General features: G+C 33.3%; 1 protein-coding gene across 1 annotated transcript in view; it reads right to left on the bottom strand.

The window, feature by feature from the left end:
- LOC134684636 (inactive tyrosine-protein kinase 7-like) overlaps window positions 1-27,331 on the bottom strand; it is a 36,904-nt gene extending 9,573 nt beyond the window's left edge. The window contains exons 1-7 of the mRNA XM_063543938.1: window positions 27,328-27,331; window positions 26,739-26,963; window positions 22,157-22,459; window positions 14,142-14,444; window positions 9,487-9,759; window positions 5,274-5,552; window positions 56-343 (exon numbers count right to left, since the gene is read on the bottom strand). Of these exons, the coding sequence (XP_063400008.1) occupies window positions 56-343; window positions 5,274-5,552; window positions 9,487-9,759; window positions 14,142-14,444; window positions 22,157-22,459; window positions 26,739-26,963; window positions 27,328-27,331 (1,675 nt within the window). The remainder of the gene's footprint in view (window positions 1-55; window positions 344-5,273; window positions 5,553-9,486; window positions 9,760-14,141; window positions 14,445-22,156; window positions 22,460-26,738; window positions 26,964-27,327) is intronic.
- Window positions 27,332-27,573: the final 242 nt, after the last annotated feature.

Below are 27,573 nucleotides of genomic sequence, written 5' to 3'. Positions count from 1 at the left end.
TATATTTGAAAGAACGAAAGGAGAGATAACAAAAAAAACATGTTAAATATGATACCTCTTATAACAAGTTGGAGTGGTTTACTGTATCCAAAACCTAATTTATTTGACACTGAACAAACATAAGTTCCGGAATCACTCGTTCCAGTATCATATATAACTAATGAAGGAGATTCAATAGTACTGCCATTATATTTGGTCGTCTCATGGGCGGAAATGTTGACACCGTTCTTTGTCCAATAAACATGTGTCGGTGTTGGATTGGAGTCATGAGAACAAAATAGTACTGTATCGACTCCTTTATTAACCTCAACCTTTGTTGTGGTCGTAGTGACAAGTGGTATGTCTGAAAGTTGATTATGAAAATGATATAAGAAAAAGGTAAAATTGGAAAATAGCAAAATCTATTTGGATAAAAATACACACAAAATGATTTCTTTCAGTTATAGAAAAGTGAACATTGCTAGTAACAATGAAATATCATGCAAGCTCCATGGAAAAAATGGTTCTTGATTTGTTCCACCTGTGTTGATTAATTAAGTAAATAACGTACGAAAGCCTAAATACTGTTCCTAAAAGAAATATGAATAAATTAATGTTCTTATTATATTTAAAGATGTGAGGAGATGACCAGTAACATAACTCTAATAAACTTCCTTCTCAAGCAGTTAAGTTACCGTTTATACCATAACTTGATAAATCATAATTCAACACCAATTGCCTTTTCCAATTGACTCATTTAAGGTGGTTACTAACACTACAGGGAGATAACTCTATAAATCAGCTTATCGTTTTAATGATGTTGTATTGTTAAGGAAATATTAAGCTTTCGAATTATCCAAAAAAGTGTTTGTTATGCAGCTATAAAACCAAAGAAGTATTCCTGAGGAAATCGTTGGTTCAAATTTTGTATAGTTTTGTCAAAGGGTCAAAATAAATATTGGCTTTTTTTGACAATACAATGCACATATATCGGGTACTAGCATGCTGAATTACTGAAATCTTCACAAAACTATATATAATTAGCATTTTAGTTAAATTTTAGACGGTTTTTGTCTAAAATGAAAGTGGCCGCATTCGTGTTCATTTATAATATTGAAATGCAAGTTGTATTTGACAATAATACATAATATATACAGGTTGAGGATGAACACGGATGTGGCCACTTTCATTTTTGACAAAAACCATCTGATAAGTGACGATTTTTGGCAAATTTGATAGATTTTTCATCTTTAAGCTTGAATCGGAACGTTTTTAATGACTTATTCAGTTAAAAGCTTTAACAAAATTAATTCAATCAATTGAAAAAGAAACTTAAGTGTTTTAAAAGTGTCTAAAATATTTCGTCAGATGATCTTGAAAATTGAGGCCAAAATCGGCTTTTACCGGACCTACTCCTTTTGTAAACAAGAAATTTATAATAATGACCACATTATTGATATTCATGTCAACACTAACACCGAAGTGTTAACTACTTGGCTGGTAATACCCTCGGAGATGAAACCTCCACCAGCAGTGGCATCGATCCAGTGGTGTAAATAGTTTTACCAGGATTATAATTTAGTACGCCAGACGCGCGTTTCATCTACCTAAGATTCATCAGTGACGCTCATGTGAAAATAGTTATAAGCCAAACAGCTTTGTATTTTTTTTCAACTATAACTGCTTGGTACATACTTGTGTGGTTTTGTTGCAATTCAGTCTTACAGTACGTTAATTTTTTTGTTTATGAGTAAGCATTAGATAATTTTACGTGTCAGGTGCACTAGATGATTAATAATAAACTCATCATAGATACCAGAACTACATTTTGTATATACGCCATACGCGCGTTTCGTCTACAAAAGACTCGAGTCCAATTTATAAATATAACTATATCAATGATAAAAAAAAGTGTTGACTACTAGGTGTGGTGATACCCTATGGGAAATAAATCTCCCCCAGCAGTGACATCGACCCAATGGTTGTAAATAAACTCATCATAGATACCAGAACTAAATTTTGTATATACGCCAGATGCGCGTTTCGTCTACAAAAGACTCATCAATGACGCTCGAATCCAATTTATAAATATAACTATATCAATGATAATTCATGTCAGCACAAAAAATGCTGACTACTGGGTTTGGTGATGCCCTTAGGGAAATAAATTTCCACCATTAGTGGCATCGAGCCATTGGTTGTAAATAAACTCATCATAGATACCAGGACTAAATTTTGTATATACGCCAGACGCGCGTTTCGTCTACGAAAGAATCATCAGTGACGCTCGAATCCAAAAAGGTTTTAAAAAAGGCCAAATAAAGTACGAAGTTGAAGAGCATTGAACACCAAAAGTCCTAAAAGTTTTGCCAAATACAGCTAAGGTAATATATGCCTGAGGTAGAAAAGCCTTAGTATTACAAAAATTCAAAATTTTGTAAACCAGGTAATTTATAGATATAACCATATCAATGATAATTCATGTCAGCACAAAAAAGTGCTGACTACTGGCCTGGTGATACCCTCGGGGACATAAATCTCCACCAGCAGTGGCATCGACCAAGTGGTTGTAAATAAACTCATTATAGATATCAGGACTAATTTTTGTATATACGCCAGATGCGCGTTTCGTCTACAAACGACTCATCAGTGACGCTCGAATCCAAAAAGGTTTTAAAAAAAAGGCCAAATAAAGTACATAGTTGAAGAGCATTCAGGACCAAAAGTCCTAAAAGTTTTGCCAAATACAGCTATGGTAATATATGCCTGAGGTAGAAAAGCCTTAGTATTACAAAAAATCAAAATTTTGTAGACAGGTAATTTATAAATATAACCATATCAATGATAATTCATGTCAGCACATACAGTGCTGACTGCTGGGCTGGTGATACCCTCGAGGAAATTAATCTCTACCAGCAGTGGCATCGACCCAATGTTTGTAAATAAACTCATCATAGATACCAGGACTAAATTTTATATATCCGCCAGACGCACGTTTCGTCTACAAAAGACTCATCAGTGACGCTCGAATCCCAAAAAGTGAAAAAAGGCCAAATAAAGTACGAAGTTGAAGAGCATTGAGGACTAAACTTCCTAAATGTTTTGCCAAATTCAGCTAAGGTAATCTATGCCTGAGGTAGAAAAATATCCATTACCTTATTAATGTTAAACAAGATGTTTTATCCATCTTCCAATGTAATGCATAAAGTTTTTTGAGTCGTATTGCAGGCCTCACTTTGACTTTGAGATGAAAACAGCTGTACCCTTGCTTTTTTGTGTGTTAGTTTATGCTGTGCATGTACTGAGTGTGTTTCATATTATTTGCTTCTCTATCATTTCAGTTCACTCATTTGTTGTTAATACGAGTATATAGTATACTGACAAATGAAATAACATACATGGAAAAAGTAAAAACACAAAAATACTAAACTCCAAGGAAAATTCAAAAAGGAAAATCAAAAATCAAAAGGCAAAAGCAAAAGTCCAAACACATCAAACGAATGAATAACAACTGTCATAATCCTGACTTGGAACAGGCATTTTCTAATGTAGAAAATGGTGGATTGAACCTGGTTTTATAGCTAGCTAAACCTCTCACTTTTATGACAGTCGCATTATATTCCATTACATTGTCAACGATAAATGAACAAAACAAACATACTCAAAGAGTAAAAATGTTCAGCAGTCAATAATGTGTTATCATCTTAATATCACTGTAAAATCAAAAATGTAACGAAGAAGCACAAAGGAAATTTGATAGCCTAATTCGAGGTCTGATTTTCGGTCCTGGTTATTGTTGATATTATTTGTTGTATTTGTGATTTATCTGTATAATATTTGATGGACTATTTCATCTAGATTTTTGTTTTTCGTTTCGGTGTTGACCGTTCCATTTTGGTCTATGATTTTCGTCTGAAATATTAAATACTCTTACCTAATATAAGAACACGCATTGTTTGTGGAAAGAGAGGCGAAGAATACCAAAGGGACATTCAAACTCATAAGCCAAAAATAACCTGATATCGTCATGGCTAAACTAGAAAAATATGAACAGACAATTAACAGTACAAAACCAAAACATAGAAAACCGAAGACTGAACATAATGAAAACCCACATCAAATAGGGGGATCTCCGGTAATCCATATCGGTAAGCAGATAAACATGTAACACCCGCCATGTCCCTAACGCTAACACACCTGGTGACAAGTCCCATTCTATAGGCCACCTTAGAGTTTAGGAGCAGGATATAAGTGAAGACAATTTGAACATATAATTATGTAGTTATCTTTAAAACGGATATTCCGTAACGGACATACATATATTTGATAAACTGTGTTAATCAGGTAATGTTATTGTCTCACCTGTGACATCAAGCTGTACTATGCTGCTCCTTGCAGTTACGGTTTCCAAATTTGTTTCACATGTGTAATTTCCTTTATTTACACGAGATATTTTATTGATTTTCAGTGATAGCTGATCACCTCCTTTCAGTTGTTGTCCATTTTTTCGCCAAGTTACAATAGTTCCACCAGACACGTCACATTCTATTGTAAATGAATCATTTGCCTTTTTTTCTAATTTACGGTAACCTTTGTATCCTTTCATTGAAGCTGCTGTAATTGATATATAATGTAAAGTTCAGTTTTAAGTAAAGTATAGGCGAGTGATCAGAAAGTATTTTTAAAACCACTTACTGGACCCCGGTTAGAAAGAACATAAAGAAATCAATATACATGTTTGAAACAACTTTTCTAATCATAACTGTTACCATGTTAATAAGTATATTTGGGTTCTGTGGGTATTACATTAAAGATTAAGGACTTCAGATCAATGTATAACCTATTTTAGAAATAAAAATAAAAAATAAAAAAATAAAACAATAATCCGTCTTAACTGTTTTGTACTATCAAACTTTTGGGAACAATTGCTTTCTAATGAATGAATACAAATGAATTATACTTAGTATTCAATTAGTCAAAACAAATCAGGATAAGTTATATACTTTACTGGTGATGGTTTAATTACGATGTGACAGAGCAGTAAGGATACCCAATCATATCCTAATATAGTAAAAAATGCTGCAACAGAACCTTGATTAACACATTTGATATAACGAATAAAAACAGAATGAATATCTGAAAAACGTACACTAACCGATGTGATTTGAAAGAAATAAGAAAAATGCCATTTGTCCCGAAATGCTGATTTTGAATAATAAGCTGTTAAATACACAAATTCTATTATTCACCTCACAGAGTTAGAGACTCAGCAATAACATTAAGGCAAGACTTACAAATCACTTTCAGCACGGTAAAGCCTGAATTGTTTCCATATTTATTTTTGACAAAAAGTGTATAATTTCCTGCATCCTTCAGCTCGACATTTCTAATTGTGAGGAACGGATTACGTAGTTCTCCGACTGCCTGACGAGTATTGTTATATATAATATTTCCCTCCTGTCTCCAATTTATTGTAGACTCCATAGGAGCATGCTTCACTATTACATTAATCGTCACGTTATCTCCTACTCTAAGGACATAGCAGTCCTTGCTGATATTCACTACTGGAGGATCTATATAAAAAAAGATGTTAATGATTTACGGACTTGATGTTATATCAATCTTGAAATTCGACAAAAAACAACCTTATTCCTGCCTAGAAACACATAACTAAACGATTAAATCTTTGTTTTCGTTTTTTACCGATTTGATTGATTGGTTTTTGTCAAGCTTAAACATATATGTATCTATAAAGGTTTAGCAAAATAAGTTATAAATAATTAGGTCTTTCCACTTTTCTTTGGAAAGACCTATTGTTTTTCTTCTGATTACTTTTTTTTCTTCCGCCTTATTTTGTTCTTGCGATAAACATTTGTTTCGCAATATGTCGCTTAGATATTTGGTATATGATATCGAACAGTTTATGCGCTTTTGAAATTTACCCTGCGTAAACGAATACTTTTCTTTGTAGGAGTTATCTCCCCAAACACTGTTTTCCTTGTTAGCGCAACTCCTTCGCAACCGTAAAATATTATGACAAATTTATTTTACAAAATTGCTCGTTATATCCTTCGCATGATTTGTCCTATTTCGACCGAAGTGATATCAACGCTCCATATGAGAGTTATTTCTCCTTATGCATTTGATATAAGTGATATGCATTTCTATCTTGTAAACCATAAGTGCTAGAGACGTAGGATCTTTAGATTTGAGGTCCTTGGTCCAAAAAAATGAAAATTAGGTCAAGGTAAAAGGTCAAGGGCATATTCTAATTTTTGAATTTGGCTTATTCTCTCTTATTTCCAGAAACTGTATACGATAAGGACAAATTATTTTACCTAAATTGTTTGTTGCGACATGTTGTTACACTTAAATATTGATTGCAAGGGAACGTTGAACGTAAAAGGGAGTTTTCTCACCTCTTGTATTAAAAAATACGCGTATGGTGATATAACCTATTAACCAACTATAAATAAGACTTATAGTCTTTTGATTTGAGGTCCTTGGTTTGTGACCTTGAAACTGAGGTCAAGGTCATAGGTTAATAGGACATTCTAGATTTTGACCTTCTCTTTAAATTCATATAAATTCATCATAAAGCCAAAGGAACTAATATTATCAACTGATTTTTACTATATCAATATCAAAATAGATCTTTACTAGTGGAATGCAGAAAATGGTTGACACCTGTAATTATCTAATGTGTTTTAAATAGTGTATTTTTTCTTGAATGTCAATTGTCAATTGTGGTTTAATTTTGTTTAATTTGCGTTTTTTGATTGAGTTAAGCCTTTCAATTGCAATTTTATAGTATGTCTCTCTATGTCGTGATACAATACTACTGTTTGAGAAAAGAGCGAAAGTTTTGTATCATTAAAACGTTTAATCACACTGCAAATGCTTGCACCTGTCATAAGTCAGCATTCTGATGTACAGTAGTTTATGTAGTTCATACGTGTTTCTCCATTCTCGTTTTTATATAGATTAGACCGTTAGTTTTGCCAATTGAATGGTTTTACACTTGTTATATTTTGAGGGCCCTTTAAAGCTTGCTGTTCGGTCTAAGCAAAGGCTCCGTGTTGAAGACCGTGCCTTGACTTCTAAAGGTTTCCTTTTATAAATTGTGACTTGGATGGAGAGTTGACACTTATACAACGTCTATCTATATATATTAACGAAACCATTACAAAAGCTATTTACCTTTATTTTAAATAATTTAAGATTTCTAAAATGCTTGGAATGAATCAGTTCTAAAACTGCTGATAAACAAAATGCTGAATTTTATGCAGCCCTGGTAATTACCGAGTTATATCTATTACCTAGAACCTGGTAAAACTATTTCATTAAATAATCCTCTCTTGCTTAATCGTTTACATAAATGTGATCAAATGAATATGGTAAGACCAGATTGGCTCCAAAGTAAAAGGTATAACTGCAGACAACACCTTTTCCGTGACACATTTTGTCAGCAATTATAAATCCAAAAACAAAACAAATCAATCAAGAATGTGTCCAAATACACGGATTCCCCACTCGTGACTTCAACTTCATCAAAAACTACATTGACACAAAAATTTAACACGAACTACGTTTTAACATTTTCTATGGCCAGTGAACCGTAACATTGGGATCAAAACTTTTATTTGGCATGAAAATGAGAAAGATCATAGCATATAGAAAAGGTGTACTAAGTTTCACATTGATTAGACTCCAACTTCATCAAAAAATATCTTTACCAAAAACTTTAAGCTGAAGCGGAACGAACGGTTGGACGAACAGACGCACGATTGGACGGACAAACGAACGAACGGACGCACAAACCAGAACACATAATGCACCTTCTAATTTTATTACAAATTACTTTAGTGGCATTCAGTAATTATTATTACTAGGGTATCAATAAAAAAAAAAGAAAACAATGTCAGTTTTATTGTGGTCATGACGTTGCTTATTGATAAACTAAAGAAAAAAAGGCATATTTGAAAATGAGGGAAACAACAAGATTAGATAACATTTGAAAACTCTTTTTTGATTCTTTTATGGCCACTATTTTTCTTTATTGAAGCGACTTTTTGAAATCTTGGGATTTCACTGTAAATCCCCGAATAGTGCATGCTGTTCCGAACTTGCTATGCGACCATTTGAAATAGAATTATCTCTTCAAGCATTTAATTCTGGAAACATTTCATCACTTTTAAAAGTAGGAAGGTTAGGTCACCAAAGATAAATAATGCTATGAAATGAGCAACCCATAGTTTAAAGATTTAGGTTTATTCCATCAAACAAAAGTTGATTCCACTATTGAACTCTCTTTTTTAAAATTATAAAACAAAAAATATTTGATCAGGGTTTTAAAGAGCAATATGCACGTATAATAATTTTCCCGGAGTGATTTCAAAATGAGTGAACGTACAATTTACAAAGTATATGCTGATATCGTGTAAAGTAAGTGTAAGTGTTCATAGCCTTACCATTAACCTAAAACGATGTTTAAAAGTGTTTAGGGGTAAAAAAAAAGGACTTAAAAGAAATCACAACCCTTTTTTCGATAAATTTAAAATTGCTATAAATTAAGATAATAACACAATGTTGGCTGCTGTACCGCTATTTTGACTTTTTACCTATTATGTCTGTTTGTTTTGATCAAGCATCGTTATAAATATAATGGAATTTTGTGCGACTGTCATACACGTGAGAGGTTAAGTTAGCTATAAAAGCAAGTTCAATCCACCATTATCAACATAAAAAATGCTGGTACCGAGGAGGTTCTGACATTATTTATGGCAAACCTTTCTAAAATTGTCCGTTTATAAAGAAACTAAGCTATGATTTTAGAGTGTATCTGTCCTATATGTTCTCCCATTTATTTGTAAAGTAGTCCTGTCGTGTCATGTTGTTATTTGTATGTTTTTTTAACATTGGCATAAGCGGGTGGTATGGCTAGCCACAAAACCAGGTTCAATCCACCAATTTTTCTTAAACTCCATGTACAAGTTGGAAAATAGCCATTGTTATACACTTTTATTTTTATTTTTTAGCACAATATTTTGACGGTGAGCACATCACATATTAGTTTATGTGCACAACATTTTCTATGCTGCGCACATATCATGCGTAAACATAATATATGTTTTTGCCAACAAGCAGATCACCAACGGGACTGGGTCCTTGAATGTAGATTGTTAACCGGAAAAATACATCCCCCTTCGCCACCAAATCAAACAAAACAATAAAAAAATCTTTTTTTTATCAATGGATAACAGAAAACTAAAAAACAAATATTTCAAAATTAGGCTCTGAATATTGTCATTTTATCATTAAAGTTTTTTGTCCAAACATCATACTATTACAGGAAGGTTTAAACCAGGTTATTTATGTCAAAGAAAAACTATAATCAGACTGAACCTATTAGTTGACAACGACGACAAGGGCGGAATGTATGGAGCTTCCGCAACAAAATTTAAAACATAAATAATAAGAAAATTAAAGTCACTTCATTACACTTACGTCCAGATAATACAGTTATTGCACTGTTTGCTGTTGAGATATCATTAGATCCATAGCATCTATACTCCCCATCATCCTGCTGTTCTACACTCTGTATTGTCAATGACTGAGTTGATTCTCCAGAAGTTCTGGCAGTATCTACTGGTTCTTCCTGTCCGTTTTTTACTCGTTTCCAACAGAATTTATCAGCATAAGTAAAAACACAGTCTAAGGTAACTGGGTCTCCTATAACAGGATTATGTACTCTTTTATAAACTCTCACTGATGGCGCTCCTATATAAAAAATAATCTCCAGTTGGATGAGGTGGAACAAGTTGCAATGGAGATATAAACAAGAATATGTCCTAAGTACACGGATGCCCTATCCGCACTATCATTTTCTATCTTCAGTGGACCGTGAAAATGGGGTAAAATCTCTACTTTGGCATTAAAATTAAAAAGAGCATATAATAAGGAACATGTGTACTAAGTTGATTGGACTTTAACTTCATCAAAAGGTACTTCGACCAAGAACTTTAACATGCAGCGAGACGAACGAACGGACAGACGGACAGACGAACGAACGAACAGACGGACGCACAGACAAGAAAACATAATGCCCATACATGGGACATAAAACAACGAACCATTGTATAAATTCACTGTTAACATTATCATTTTTGATACGATAAAACCATACGCAGATAATTTACAAACTATATGTTGTATCAAATGAATTGTCTATTCTCTTATGTTTTGATATCGCTAAAGTATTGAAAAGGTTCACGAATGATAGGTCAATACATGCATTTGATAAACATCGAGTCTACAAAAAATAAATATGCCCTTCAAATATAAGAGAACAAGTCAAAACATCAACTTGGCTTTGTCATAAGTATACCCCACCAAACAAAGTTCCTAACATTATCACGTGTTTGACCCGTCCGTTCGTCTGTCCGTTGACCAACCAGGGCATCAGTCTTGTTCTTGTCATAATCCCTGAAACCACAACGCATACTTTCGTGACAAACTTTGTAGATAATAAGTACATGGAATGAAGATGTGCATATCAACAGGAATTATGTTTCTATTTGTTTTTATGGTTATGCTCTTAGTAGAGGTTTCCGGATTTACTACGTATCAGCGTACGTAAAGCAACCGTTAGTGCTGTTTTGGAGGTATCATTTTAAGCATGAATTATTTTATTCATCATGATAAAATCAAAAGAATTGAAATGCGTATCACCAAAAAACAAGCTAAACGATTTATTTGATAACGATATGCACAAGTGCATGAATCAAACAGACCTTTGAACAAACTGGGTTAACCCGGACTTATATATTCTAAATATAGAATTGCGTTTCTCTTAAAGATTGGTTTCTTAAAGAGTTAGACTTTGGAATAATAAACATCATAACTATAGACTACTTTCTAAAACACGTGGTACTGGTGTTGGTTATATTTGTTAACGTGTAAAATTTGCGTAGTTTTCATATATTAAAGTTAGTTCTTGCATGATTTTGAAATTAGTTTTGTTATTCAATTAATCTATTTCGATCATTGCAGCAGAAGGTTCTTTTTATGATAGAATAAGGGATCAAAGATTTCATATTGAGTGATAAATTGGAATTTTCCGTCTTATGTTTTTTCTTCTAGAAATGCATTCATGATTTCAATCAAAGTAAAATTTAAAAAAAAATGATTAATTCAATATTCGGTTGCCAATGAAAAAAATTAAATCCTTCAATCAATGAATGTAATTTACTAGAATAATTGTCATATGATTATACTAACGACTTACTAAAGTATAAATGAACTAACATTTGTGTCCAATGAATATTTGATTAGAAAACATTAAAATGGAAATTGGGAATATATCAAAGAGACAACAACCCGACCAAAGAGCAGATAGCATCCAAAGGTCACCAAAGTGTCTTCAATGCAGTGAGACAATCCCGCATTCGGAGGTGGACATCAGTTGGGCCCCGAATAAAAATGTGTACTAGTTCAGTGAAAATGGACGTCATACGATATATACTCTAAAACATATAAATGAACTAAAAAAAAAATAAAAAAATACAAGACTGACAAAGGCTTCTGTCTTGGGACTGATTAGTGTATCTATTATGTGATCCCTTATTCGTAACTTTAACGTAAGTAAAATTTCTCATACGTGTGAATGACCATTTGTGACTAATTTCAGAAAAAAATATATGAATTGGATTATAGATATAATGAATTCGAACAACTAAAATAAACCTACAGTACTAAATTCTATCATAGAATGCAAAGAAGGCCTTCTGATTATTTATTATGAACAAGTAAGTTGATCTCCGATTTTATATGCTATAATACTTATCGCATAGATTAAAACCATCTATTGAAGATGAGACGCATTTTACAGTAAGTTGTTTTTTATATAGCGAATAGACAAAACTATTATTGGATATAGAAAACAGTTTTGTAATAATTGTAAAGAACTAAACAATGATAAAACATATGTCTGGCTGTTCACAAATGGGAATTTACCAACTTGTATGTGTCTAGGAAATGATATTTTAGAGTGTGTAGATATGAGATCCAAAATCTCGTATCTCATTTATAAATATTGCTGCAGTCGTGTGTTTGTTCTTATATTATACTGAAAGATTTGAAAACGCCATGTAATTAGTGGGCGTCAGACGTACTTATTTATTTACTGTTAACATCATATATGTTTATTAAGGTCAATTTTGTATTTCAAATAAGCTCTTTTTTTTATTGTTATCTTCTAAAAGCCTACCCCCGAAAAATGCTAACTTTTTTTAATTTTAAACTTATATCAGTCTCTCAGGCAAACATGAGATAAAGTATGATTGTACTTTTTGTTTAGCTTCTTTTTGCTGATGCAATTTCAGCGGAAATAAATCTAAAACAACCGTGCGTTGCAACGGTTACTTGCAACGGTTGGTTGAAAGCATAATCGAGTACACGCAATATTGTTTGATATGAATAGGTAACATATCTATATGAATGTTATACCAAGTTGCAGCTAAAAATCATCTAAATACGTTTTATAATGATTAATGAAACATACATCGACATAAAGGGCATATATGAATTAATTTCAAAACTTCAATAACGGCTCCCAGTTCGTACTACGGGTGGTACCGTAGCAAATCGGGAAACCTCTAGTATACTACTGCAAGAGTTTGTCATCACAACGCATCTGATTCCACACAACAGAATTTCCTGAATATTTGTAGATATATAGATATATTATATAGGTATGCATATCCATAAAAAATCACATAAATTTGACCTTTCGAATAGTAATATTAGTATTTTAGCTGAAGAATTTTGTTAGATTTTGTTTGTCACTGACACTGTGAGGGTGTTGGGTATGTGAGCATGATCACAAATGTTAGTGTACCAGAATTTAAGTGGTATTATCCAATATCAAATATGATATTTTTAAACAAAGGAGTAAGGTCGGTAATTACCATTTTTTACCCCGATAATAAAGGCCAATGTTGCAGTTGACATATGAGAAAGATGTATTGTGACAGATATTTGACATAAATATTGGACATTGCTGACGTTAAAATTATTAATTAAATTTTATTTAAATAAGACAGGTATTGATTATCTAAATCAAAATGTATACTGTTAGATAATGCAAACAATTCTCTGGTCATTTAAAAATTATTTGTTATCACCAAAGTCAAATTGACCTCTCTATTATATATGGAATATTCACTTATGCAACATTTGACCTTATTTCGGACAGTAACCATAGTAGGTATTTTCTAAATAAATAGTAACAAAGAAAGCCACGTTGGCATAACATCAGTTAAATGATTACTATATAAATAGAAATTCTGCTTTGAAACTTAAAGTTTGAATTTTGAAACTTATAGGTGTCAGTCGATCCCGGCCTGCCTCCACATCGGAAACAAAGCCCGGCGGCTTGCCTTAACAGCGGCAATGCCAAATACCATCCAAGGCATTGTTCCCGGCTAGTTCCCAACCAAGATGTTCACGACTAGTTCCCCCACAAAATGTAAGATTCCAGACGCAGATCTCACAGACGTAGTTCGTTTGTCGAGAGTCTGAAGATCAAAGAACATCAAACAGACCATGTTTCAGTCCCCGAATATTCAACATCTTTTTGTTATAATAGATGTATAGAACTATTTTCGTCAAAGTTTTATTCTAACATTTTGATTTAACATCCCAAAAAGGTCAAGATATGATATTGTTTTGAAATTTTAAAAAATTGGCTAGATTCCAACCAAATGGAGGACCAGGAAACACAGAGCGCATGGATCGACAAACTTAATACTAGTATTCGAATAAGACATGTAAAATGTCTTCACAAACATTATTCTAATAGATCTTTGTTGTCGACGTACATGTAATCTATGAAAATTTACTTATATTTATTGATTTTTTCGTGGATAATCTATATGAGTACAACTTAAGACGTCACAATAAAACGCAAGAACGGATATTTTTAACAAAATGGCTTATTTCCTATCTAATCACTTTAAAGGACCTTACCGCACCTACTCCTTTAAAAGTACCATATTTGTGAAAGGAAGTGATGGATATATCAATTTTTACAACAATTTATAAAAATGTTCACATTTGTAGTGAAGATCATTGGTTCACTGAAAACCATATTGTTATCATACTTCCTATTACAACTTTCGACTCCACATATGATGTTCCAAATATATTAGCTACGTTACATCTGTAATCAGCTGCGTCTGAGGAATGGACTTGTTTTATTGTCAGATTTGGTGTTGACAAGTTTCCACCGCTGTATTTATTCTTGTTTTTATAGTTGATACTGGGAAAATCATCATACCACTTCTTTCCCCACCACAAGGATGTTAAATTGGTCTTCGCAAATTGGGGAATACACGATAAAGTAACTTCCATGCCTACCATAACATTGATGATTGGTTTTCCTGTTGCAGGAGGTTGTGGTTTATCTGCAAAATAAGTATTGATGATTACCAAACATAACGAGGTGAATAGGAAACTGTTATAGCGATTATTCAAAAGATCACAAATGAAACCACTTAAAAACCCTAACATTGAAAATATAGACGAGTTGAACGTAATATGTATACTGATTCAGAAATCACACCGTACTACACAATGATATTGGCCACTGTTATAATGAGATGATGCCATATAACAGCATCATGACAAGTAGGATATATATCTGATTATGTTTGATTCCTATATGGTCAAATATAATAAACGGTAGATTTTGCAAACTTGCCAATTTGACTGCACGGTTTTACAACCCAAACAAATGAAAAATGATATAAGAATTTTTATCACTTGTTTAAAAAATGAACATCAGCTTCTCACATAGATTAATAGAAGCTTACATTAACCTACACATTACGTTTAACTATTAGAATATTACCTTTTAAAAAATAATTCAAAATTGGTTACTATGTTAATCTATTCGATAGAGTTTTTAATGAATGAATCCACGTGTTTTTATTTCTCTACGTAAATATTTATGATGCACATACATGTATCATCAATCCTCATCGGAATTCGGGAGACAATAATTAGTACAATTCCGAACACCATTATTCAGTTTACGTTGCCATTCCTCTATTGAGAAATTTAACGCGTTTTGTCTTGAAGCGATGATTCCACAATCAGTGTTTCATAGTTGTGAATAATAAAACAAAAAAACGAAATATCTCTATACAGTGACATATATTCAACAGGATCTCAGTATCCTACAAATGGTTTGTATATTAAAGCATACATTTTATTTTCATATACGAAAGACGATGTGGTATGATTGCCATTCAGGCAAATCTCCATAAGAGACCAAATTCACAAAGATAGATCATCAAACGGCTTTCAACTATGAGCAAAGCAAAAACAGCATAATACAAGAGGGGCGAAAGATACCAGAGGGACATTCAAACTAATAAATGGGAAATAAACTGACAATGCCATGGCTAAAAACGAAAAAAAGACAGACAGACAAACAAACAATAGTACATACATGTATGGCACAACGTAGAAAGCTTACGAATAAACAGCACGAACCCCACCAAAACCTAAGGGTGATATCAAGTGCCCCGTTCAGTGTTGAGTAAGCTATTATAGGCCCCAAAATGACAAATATAAAACAATGCAACCAGATGTGCATTTCAATGTTCTAATTTTGCCTGGGGATAAAATACTTTTTCTGTTTTCTGTTATTTACATTTGAAATGACTGTGTACTTCTACATCTCGTCAATGTGTTGTTTATATTATCTTTCGATTTGGTGGTGTGCTTTGTACGTTTACGCTTTTGTGTTTCTTATGTATATGTGTCGTGGCTCTGTACTTTTAAAGATCGTGCAATTGTGTTATTGTTTTATCTTAATGCTATTATGTTTATGTTCTATTATAATTTTGAAAATGCTTTAAACGACAAAATTATTTTACTCGCGCAGTTGTATTTACCATATGTGATTTTTAAATATGCCTTCAACCCCCCAGGGGTATAAATGTGCATTTAATAAATAAGACTTAAAAATGCTAAATAACCTCTCAATAATAAATCGAGGTTTTTTTTCGAAATTAGTTATAAAGAATCTTTTGATTTTTCAACCCTGTATATACCACCATTCTCCAATTGAAATTATAGTTTTCCGACGTAGTCGGTATAGTTTCGGTTTGTGTCCTTTGAACTTAAGGACGCTTAACTATGGCAACAGAATCCGCATGCTCGAAAATATTTTCTGTGATTGGACAAAATGCTGTCATGGTGGGTGATTTTGTTGTGTTTGAAAAAACGTCTCCTTAATTATATCGTGATGGAAAGCAAGTGAAAAACTATAGATATTTGAACTAGATTTTACAAAGATTTATATTCTTATTAAAATAATTGTTATTCCAATAGCTCTTTGCATCCATGACAGCTGTTTATTCGGGCAAATTATATAAGTTTTAATGTAAACTTAAGCTTTGTTGTACGAACGTACATGAATGTTAGAACGCAACGCACGCATGTGAGATTTCCGCGTGGTTTTGGTGAATGTAAACAGAAAGGTTATCGAAATGATAGTTTTAACATACTCAAATTTAAATACGTCGGATATCTTTTTTTAAAGATAGTTCTTGTTGTAAATACTTTGAACGACAAAACTATATGTCTTCCTGTGTGACGTTTACATTCTGACGTCAAACACGCGACAATACACTATTATACTATATATTGTTTGTCAAATGTACATGAGTTATATAGATGGTAATTGATTATTTAACAGTTTGATGGATGTATAAAAGAACTTTACTTTTAGTGAGGAATCGATCACCTTTAAAGGAGGTGAAGATTGTATACAAATACAGATACTAGAGTGATGTGAATGCAGTTACATGACTTAAATATTTCAAGCCTCTATGGGATGATTTAAAATACATATATAAGTAAGCAAAAAATGTGGTCGTTAAATTTGATGGAATCTTTTTGTGCTTCTTTGTTAAATATTTATTTGTTTGTTTTTCTTCCAATTGAGATTGTGGAACAGTGATGACTGCTGTGCCCCATTATTGACATGACTATTAATTCTATAGTCATTTTTATAAATTTGCTTTTTACAAAACTTTGAGTTTTTCGAAAAGATAAGCATTTTCATATTCCAGATTACCTTAGCCGAAATTTGCACGACTTTCTACACTAGGTCCTGTATGCTCTTCAACTTTGTTCTTGGCTGTATAACTATTTTGATCTGAGCGTAACTGATAATTCTATGAAGACGAAATGCGCGTCTGAAGTTCTAAATTATAATCCTTATACCTTTGATAACTATTTTCCCATTTTCCTATCATGTCTGTTTTTTCACGCATCGTTGTGAATATAATGGATTTTGATGCGTCTGGCATACAATTGAGACGTTACTTTCTGTAAAACCAGGTTCAATTCACCATACTCATGCATATGCCTGTACCAAGTCAGGAATATGACAGTTATTTTTCATTCGTTTGATGTGTTTTATCATTTGATTTTGCCATGTGATTAGGGACTTCTTTGAATTTCCTTGGAGTTCAGTAATTTTGTGATTTTACTTTTTGTTGTTGTCGGTAGTACTGTTAATGCAAGTGACAGAACATAGAAGCTTAATTGACCCAACTGATTTATTAAAATGTATGCTGAGTAAAGGTAATCAAAACGATACCAGCTTAGTCAAACTACCTCAATGCAGACTAACTGTCTTTTGTCATGTCCTGTGTGATTCTGTACAGACCAGTGTTATTTTTCTCACAACACCTGTCTCTATACGACGCCACAATTTAGTATGTTTGCTCTAAAGCTGTATTTGTTGCTATATTCTAATTATTAACGTGCATAGAATTTGTAGCGGATCGTAATGTCAATACGCGAACGGTAGCAAATGAGCTAACGATGATGAACAGATTTACTTCTTATATATCATTTTCAAATGTAACTCTTCCAACAAGTCACCTCAATACAAGACTTCACCTTTTTATCAGGATAATCCCCCCAAAAAGACGTTTATGATACACAATTCATTTGTTTAGTCCCTCAGGTATATTTTAGAAAGCAGCAAACACAATAAAATTGATAAGTAAACGCTGATCTACCTAAGTATTCAACATTTTCGTAATTCTGCAAAATATAAAGTTATGTTAACGTTCTATAGGCATTTTTTTTTATCTGTATGAAAAATACTAGTCACTCGATTGACTTGTAAAGCTGTATTCCACATTTTGAAGTTGTATTCCACATTTTGTTTTACTAGTAGAGGAAATATTGCAAATACAGATGTTCATTCTTGGTGCCCTATTTGTAGTAAGGGGACGACCACTTGATTTTCGGGGGGAAGGGGGGGGTCGGTTATTTTTTATGGTTAACTAAGAGGATATATTATCTATTTTCTGCACTTTTAAAGCAGATTTTTTTAATTTTCTTTAAAGCAAGGGACTGATTATTTATTTTCACAACTATATTTATAATATTGGACAACACACAATTATTAAATGTTTTGTTTGATATAAATAATACATGTATAGTCAAGTCATTACGTACCCTGTAATACAATCAGAATTACTCATCATCCTCTTCAGAATTGAATATTCTTTATTTCCAACTGCATACACATGTATTGCATATATACACAGTATAAAAGTTTGGTGTAACTAGCCTTTTAAAAGTATTGACGAAAATACATTTGAAGGGTTTTGGAGACGCTGCAGGCTCAAGAAGCTATAGAAAAAATTATGCTAAATCATGCTTTCTTTTTCTGGATGTTCCCCAGATCCTTTTTTAATTTGAAAATGCAAGTTCTGTTTGGTAATGTTTTGACAATATTTTGGTCTCAAAGCAAAATATATAGATTTAGTGTACGACTTAAGCTTAAGTTTCTAGGGACAACATCAAAAGACCAATATGCATGATAAAGCAAAAATGTAATTCACATAGTTAAGTCTATGGCTGCTGTTTTTATAAACTCATAATAAAAACATTACTAAATTACAAAAGGAATTCAACACTACCAGATTACAAAAGGGTAATAAATGAACAAAAGACAAATAAAAAGGAATATTCATCATGAAAAATCAGGATCTTCGTCTGAGATAGAACAGAACTTGCTTCTTGCAAACCACTCGCCATGAACACAATTTGATATTGAGACAAGCGTTTGGTTTTGAAATTTCCTACATGATTAGTTACTGCTGTGGGTGAGGTTAGTGTTCCTGAGAAAATATACCACAAGTTAAATGAACCAATTTTCAGACATTTTAAGTATATTTAAATTATATTGATATTTTTATTATTAAAAGATTTGAGAAGTGTTTCCCGATTTTTTTTGGGGAAAAAGATGAATTTCTGAAGAATTTTGTGACTTCTATTACTTTCGATTAGGCCTGCTAAGTTATTTATTTTCAATACATTGCAAGTCAGGTAATTTAGTTTCAAACTACCACAGAACAAACCATTCATGTTTGTGATTATCAAGGCTGAGTTATTTATTTTAAAAACTCTCTTGCCCCCCATCCCCAGAATATCAAATCGTCGTCTCCTTACGATCCAGAAATCATGTTGAGCACATAATATGCAGACATATGCTAAAACCCCTAGAAAAGCATAACGTATTGACATCATGAAACCATGGCTTCAGATCCGGATATTCCTGTGAGACCCAACTTGTCATCACAATCCACTATATGCTCAAGTCATACGACAAAGGGAACCAGGTAGAAATAGCAATCCTGGATTTCTCCAAGGCATCCGATACTGTACCTCATGATAGACTCTTGCACACAATAAATCAGTACGGAATTAGAGGAAACATACACAAATGGCTAACTTCATTCACTTCATTGACTGAAAGACAAAGTTGAGTCCAACTTCATGGAGAACACATACATGATCTACCGAATGCAGTAAAGTCGTACGTCCGACTGTTTAGTTTACTGTACAGGGAAATCAAAAACCAGGACAATCACAACAAACTACAATATGACCTAAAATCACTGGAAAAAATGAGCAGACGATTTTGTATGCGCCTATGCAATATGCTTAGCCTGAAAAGCAAAAGCCAGCGGTTCTACAATCTAAAAAACCACACTCTGGAACAAGTAACATATACCTTACCTGGGGCTACAAATTCAAGAAGATCTTAATTGAAAGGAATAACTAACAAAAAGTTATCAAAAGTACCAGGATTATAATTTTATACGCCAGACGCGCGTTTCGTCTACATAAGACTCATCAGTGACGCACAGATCAAAATAGTTTAAAAAACCAAATAAATACAAAGTTGAAGAGCATTGAGGACCCAAAATTCCAAAAAGTTGTGCCAAATACGGCTAAGGTAATCTACTCCTGGGGTAAGGAAATCCTTAGTTTTTCGAAAAATTCAAAATTTTGTAAACAGAAATTTATAACAAAAAGACCATATAATTGATATTCATGTCAACACCGAAGTGCTGACTACTGGGCTGGTGATACCCTCGGGGACGAAACGTCCACCAGTAGTGGCATCGACCCAGTGGTGTAAAAAGTTATCAAAAGTACCAGGATTATAATTTTATACGCCAGACGCGCGTTTTGTCTACATAAGACTCATCAGTGACGCTCAGATCAAAATAGTTGAAAAAGCCAAATAAATACAAAGTTGAAGAGCATTTAGGACCCAAAATTCCAAAAAGTTGTGCCAAATACGGCTAAGGTAATCTACTCCTGGGGTAAGAAAATCCTTAGTTTTTCGAAAAATTCAAAATTTTGTAAACAGAAATTTATAACAAAAAGGACCATATAATTGATATGCATGTCAACACCGAAGTGCTGACTACTGGACTGGTGATACCCTCGGGGACGAAACGTCCACCAGCAGTGGCAACGACCCAGTGGTGTAAAAAGTTATCAAAAGTACCAGGATTATAATTTTATACGCCAGACGCGCGTTTCGTCTACATAAGACTCATCAGTGACGCTCAGATCAAAATAGTTGAAAAAGCCAAATAAATACAAAGTTGAAGAGCATTGAGGACCCAAAATTCCAAAAAGTTGTGCCAAATACGGCTAAGGTAATCTACTCCTGGGGTAAGAAAATCCTTAGTTTTTCGAAAAATTCAAAATTATGTAAACAGAAATTTATAACAAAAAGGACCATATAATTGATATTCATGTCAACACCGAAGTGCTGACTACTGGACTGGTGATACCCTCGGGGACGAAACGTCCACCAGCAGTGGCATCGACCCAGTGGTGTAAAAAGTTATCAAAAGTACCAGGATTATAATTTTATACGCCAGACGCGCGTTTCGTCTACATAAGACTCATCAGTGACGCTCAGATCAAAATAGTTGAAAAAGCCAAATAAATACAAAGTTGAAGAGCATTGAGGACCCAAAACAGAAATTTATAACAAAAAGGACCATGTAATACACATGCAACAAAACCAGTTCCCCGATTAGCTTCCTTAGGAGAAACATACAACATCTCCCTAGGGAATGCCGGAAAACAGCATATATAGCTCTCGTAAATAAACTCATTATATATATATTGTGGAGTAAGGATCAATTATTTGGGACCCACATACCCAAAAAAAACATTGATTAATTTGAACTTATACAAAAAAGAGGAGCGAGATTTTTTACAAAAGACTACAAATCAAGAGATGAAGGATGTATGACTAAAATGCTATCAGAACGTCAGCTTCCGTCACTTCAATCAACACGACAACAACAACGACTGAATTTCTTTTTCAAAGTGGTTGAGGGGAAAATACTAGCGCTTCCACCTGACGATCTAATAAAATTCCACAGACCTAAACGACAAATAAGGCAAATCCATTTGATAACTTTGTAACCAAGAACATTTAGACAAACAAGTCCGTAACAACAAACGAGCGGTCATAGTTCTAAACAGTCAGACTGACCATTACAACAACTCTATATTTGTACGCACTGCAGTAGATTGCAACCACATAGAGAATTCGGTATGTTCGTAACTACAACCGAGGATTTTAAATCATCACTCTGGAGCAAGCGCGACTAATTATCTTACTTGCAGACCTAAGTCAACCCGTCAAACAATACACGAAATGAATCTGAGACGTACCCAACCATATATAAAAGTGGGAAATACAGATACAGACAGATACATGTTCCGCCATAACTGACGAAAACCGAATATAATGTTTACTTACTTCCAATCATTAGCTGCGTTGCTAGAAAGTTTTGACCATTTTTGGTCTGACCATTACACCTATATTCACCAGAATCTCTTTCGGTTACACTGAATAAATTAAGTTGAATGCTTTGAAATGACCCTAGATATTTCTGATCATCTGAACCTGATAAGTTCATATAGAGTCCATTGTTGAATTTTGTCCACCAAGCTGCTGTGGTCTTTGGTATTGTTTGACCAAACGTACACTTCAAACGAACAACAGCTCCAACCACTGCAACATATTGGTTACTTGGAAGATATATCATCGGTAATCTAGTATCTAAAAAGAAACAAAATCATGCATCAATTTACTTATGTAGGATAAACAAGTCTGTTTGCCAATTCCCGTAATTGACCATGTATTTAGAGATCCCTGTTGTTGTTTTCACCCCTACGGAGGACATTAATTTTGATTAACAACGGAGAGCTAGCAGAAAGTGAAAATTTACCTGTGCGTTATGTGAGTAAACTTTTAAAATATGTTAACTACGTTAATTTATTGGTAAGCTAATATACTTTTGACATCAGAATAATTTTTCGTGAAAAAATATTTAAACCGCTTTTACAATAAACAATAATCCCCTATCAGTATAAACATATTTTATAAAAACTGAGAAGCGAGCTCCCTTAAATAAATTTGGCTTGTTTAATTATTTGAAAGAAATTGATATTAAATGACTTGATACAAAATTATTTGTTTTATGGTTTAAATGTCATTTAATTCATAGATATAGGAAGATGTGGTGTGAGTGCCAATGAGACAACTCTCCATCCAAATAACAATTTATAAAAGTTAACCATTATAGTTCAATGTATGGCCTTCAACACGGAGCCTCGGCTCACAACGAACAACAAGCTTTAAAGGGACCAAAAATTACTAGTGTAAAACCATTAAAATGGGAAAAACAACGGTATAATCTTATTTACTTCTTTCCGTTCTGTACATGTGCCCTCTGACCTTTGTATACAACCCTCTATACTTAAATAATTGACTATGCAATATTGTTTTCCTAAGGAAAGTTTATGCTTTAAATCTAGCAAATTTACACAATTTATTTAAATATTTCAATTTAAGTTACTGACGCGTGATCATGATGGTTAAATGATTACAATATGTGTCCATATGAATACCTAAATATTATCGTTAAACCGTATTGTCTATAATTTTTAAATATCCAGAAAAAATGACAATGAACAGCATTTGTAATCTCATCATTATTATTTTTCAAATGAGGAAAAGTAGTATTGTGATAAAAAAAAAGTTGACCTGGTTTATTATTATTACTTTAATCAAGTTAAAGCAATGTTGTGCGAAGTTATTAAGTTTGAAAACGAAAAAAAAAAAGGTTGTCTACTTTCGATTTTATTTAGTTTACATTTCTATGGAAATTTATAATATTTAGATTCAATGTGGTAAGCAAACTACGGATATATTCCGATCGGTAGTTGTAATATAAAGGGCCGTCATTCAAACATGTAAGCAATAAGGGTTATGTATTCTACAAACACTCATAGGAATAAGACATCTGGTATCGTCCAAAGTACATGGTATGGCCCAATGCTACGTATACAACCTGAGGCGCTGTCAGAAAAAGGGTTGTTTAATAGAAACAAGAAGGTATTTATTTATGTCATAAATGATTATAAAGATTCTGAATAAGATTATATCTGCTTACCTGAATAAAGTTAAAGAAGGTTATAATTTTCTTGCTAGAGGGTTACTGCTCACAAGGACGCTGTTAAACCAAGAGTTCCAAATGGTGAAGTTGAAATCATCCCTTCGTACATTTTACGGACGCCATCACGAGTTGGTTGACCGTTATGGAATAACCGTTTCACAAATGATATCGGATATGTTCCTTACGTCGTAACTACAATCCCCTTCCCTTTCATGAATTTGACCTACCGAATTAAACTATTTATCGGATTTGTAATCACATAAGCAACACGACGGGTGCCAAATGTGGAGCAGGATCTGCTTACCCTCCCGGAGCACCTGATATCACACCTAGTTTTGGTGGGATTCGTGTCGTTTATTCTTTAGTTTTCTATGTTGTGTCATGTGTACTATTGTTTTTCTGTTTGTCTTTTTAAATTTTTAGCCATGGCGTTGTCAGTTTGTTTTAGATTGATGAGTTTGACTGTCCATTTGGTATCTTTCGTCCCTCTTTTATAGAAGTGGAACATACGCACCGGGTAACAGATGCATAGGCGACTGCGCCGTTAAAATGCACAGGTAATCAAGCGCACAAGTAAACCAGAGAGTGCACTGGTTAAGTAGTTCACCGGCGGAAAAGGACACATAGGGCTCAGGAATAGCAGCGAATATGTAGAATACAGCAAAGTTATGGATAGTGCACAGGTTATCACTGATGTACTGCTGGACATATAAATAAAGGCAACAGTAGTATACCGCTGTTCAAAACTCATAAATCCATGGACAAAAAACAAAATCGGGGTAACAAACTAAAACCGAGGGAAACGCATTAAATATAAAAGGAGAACACCGACAAAACACCGAAACGTAACACACACAGAAACGGACCAAGCATCAGACAAAACACCACGAGAATAACAAATATAACATGAAAACCAAATACATGAATTTGGGATAGACAAGTACCGTGCGACGTCTTATCGCAATATCTCAAAAATTAGAGAAAACACAAACGACTCAACGTTAAAATGCAACACACACATAAACGAACAATAATATAACAATGGCCATCTTCCTGACTTGGTACAGGACACTTTTAAAGGGGATTAAAAGTGGTGGGTTGAACCTGGTTTTGTGGCACAGACAATAACACGTCCAAAGCATTGCTTGTGAGTGATAGACGCCAAATTACCCTGTTCAAAGATGCAAAGTCTAGAAACGGTGTATCTTACAATATTCAGGGGAAAACTCTGGTACGATACCCATAAGTCACTACACCGAGCACGTGACAGCATGATTTCCAATGAGAATATTCTTCACAAAACACCAAATGACACAAAAATTAACATCTATAGGTCAAGTGACGGCCTTCTATAACAAGCGAAGCCATTACCGCATAATCAGCTATAAAATGACCGAAATGACAAACGCACAATAAATCACACGAGAAAACTAACGACAAAACTAATGTACCAAAAAAATGCACCAAAAAAATAATAGATTGTAAAAAACCAACAAACGACATATCACTAACATACAGATTCCTGACACAGAATATGATTGAAAATGAAAAAAAAACAACATTCGTTTATTTCTCATTGTACCTTTGTTCGTTTTTAAATATCAAAGGATATATTACAGAAATATACTCATGTCTTCTTTGACTATTAATGACGTTAAAATTCTAAATCCCTGTGATGTGTTTTAGTCGATTTTAGTCTCTGATGCATGATTTTTTACTATTAATTGGTTTTGGCTTTTAACTAGCTGTTAGTAACTGCGAGTACTCTCAAATCGTATTTTCTTGTTAATTCGACCTGTTGATACTGTTTATAATGCTTTTTTGTCATTTTTTATTTATATGGATCTTGTCTGTATACCAGCTTGGATGATTTGTAATATCTTCAATTTTTCACTTATTCTTACAACATTTGTATAAACTTCAAGATAATAAAACAACGTTTTTTTTTCTAAAGTGAACATTGATTGGTTAAATATTTCTCAGTGTGTTTGAATTTGTTTGTTAGCCTTTTGGTCATGAATGTTTGTCTCTAATATTTAATTAACTGTGCATTTGTATTTAGATATCGCAGATCATATTTATTCGTTCATTGTGTAATCATACGTTTATTGATTGAGTTAAGTCTGCCAATTGATATTTTATCGTATGTTTTTCTATGTTGTGATGTTATGCTATTGTTTCAGAAAAAGGGAGAAGGTTTGGGCCCATTAAAACGTTCAATCCCGCTGCAAATGTTTGCACCTGTCCTAAGTCAGGAATCTGATGTACAGTAGTTGTCGTTTGTTTATGTAATATATACGTGTTTCTCGTTTCTCGTTTTGTTTATATAGATTAGACCGTTGGTTTTCCCGTTTGAATGGTTTTACACTAGTAATTTTGGGGACCTTTATAGCTTGTTTTTCGGTGTGAGCCAAGGCTCCGTGTTGAAGGCCGTACTTTAACCTATAATGGTTTAGTTTTTAAATTGTTATTTGGATGGAGAGTTGTCTCATTGGCACTCACACCACATCTTCCTATATCTATCTTGTAACATATTATTAGCATCTTTCGTGTTTCGTTCAGTTCATAATGAAACTAACTATCAATATTTTAATTAAGTAACAGGGCATTTTATTTTTTTATTTTTTTTATAGATACGTTAGCACTTGCAATCCTATTTAGGAATGTGGATATATACAGTAACTATAATTTGTTATAGAATACTCTGTATACTAGCGAATAATGTATAAGGAAAAAGTAACCAGCTTGTGGAATAGTCAATTTATAAGATCCTTTTTTTTTTGTAATTTTCATTAGGTACAATTTTATCCCTTTTTGTGTTAGAATAAAGTCACATATTATATATACTTTGAATAATTGTTTTAACGTTAATTGCTTTACCTTTCACAACTAAATAAAAATCAGCAGGTTGCCATCCATTATGATAATATTCACATCTGTATATACCATTATCATTCCTATCAACATTCGATAGCGTAAGTACTTCTGACGTAGTGTTCGAGAACAAATTGTTATCATAGATTCTCCTACCAGCTCGCTCCCATCTGTAATAAGTTCCAGTATGTCCACAGTATAAACGCTTTTCTGTGCTTACGTCTGCTATATCTAGATAATAAACAATATAAAATAATACTGTATTCTTACAATTGCATAACACTTTCCGTTAAGTTCAAATAAACTGAAGTGTGCAGAATATCATACACTTACAAGTATAAAAGAGTCATAAAAATCATAAAATTGCCGCTATTCCGCACTCTGACAGGCATCTCTTCTTCGCTGAAATACACGACATGTTCCATTATGTAAGATAGAGCTTGAAACACATTTGGACAAATGGACGCACAGGCAGATAAATAGATAAACAGGTTGCTTCTCTGCAAAGCGTTTTTTTTAAACAAATATCGTGTGACGATATTAAATTGCGCAAAATACATGAGATGTTTCTCGAACATTGAAGATGCACGCTTACACATTGCTTAATGACCGACTAAAGCCGGCTAAACATTAAAAGTTAAGAAATATAAAATCTCTGACAGTTTTGTTGCACGTTGCGGGAGACAGGGAAATACCGTCCATGTGTCCGTCCGACTAGTCTTGCAGGCAATATCACGGGTACAATTCTTGCCAGATGTTTTTGTTATCAAGCCTAAACAATATGTTTTAGTCAACAATATCTCGGACAAGTGGTAAACTGGTGGACGATCCCTCTTTTTAA

The sequence above is a fragment of the Mytilus trossulus genome, chromosome 9 (genome assembly GCF_036588685.1).
Source record: "Mytilus trossulus isolate FHL-02 chromosome 9, PNRI_Mtr1.1.1.hap1, whole genome shotgun sequence".
In the NCBI taxonomy this organism is placed as follows: Eukaryota; Metazoa; Mollusca; class Bivalvia; order Mytilida; family Mytilidae; genus Mytilus; species Mytilus trossulus.
This window is presented reverse-complemented; position numbering and strand designations above follow the sequence as displayed.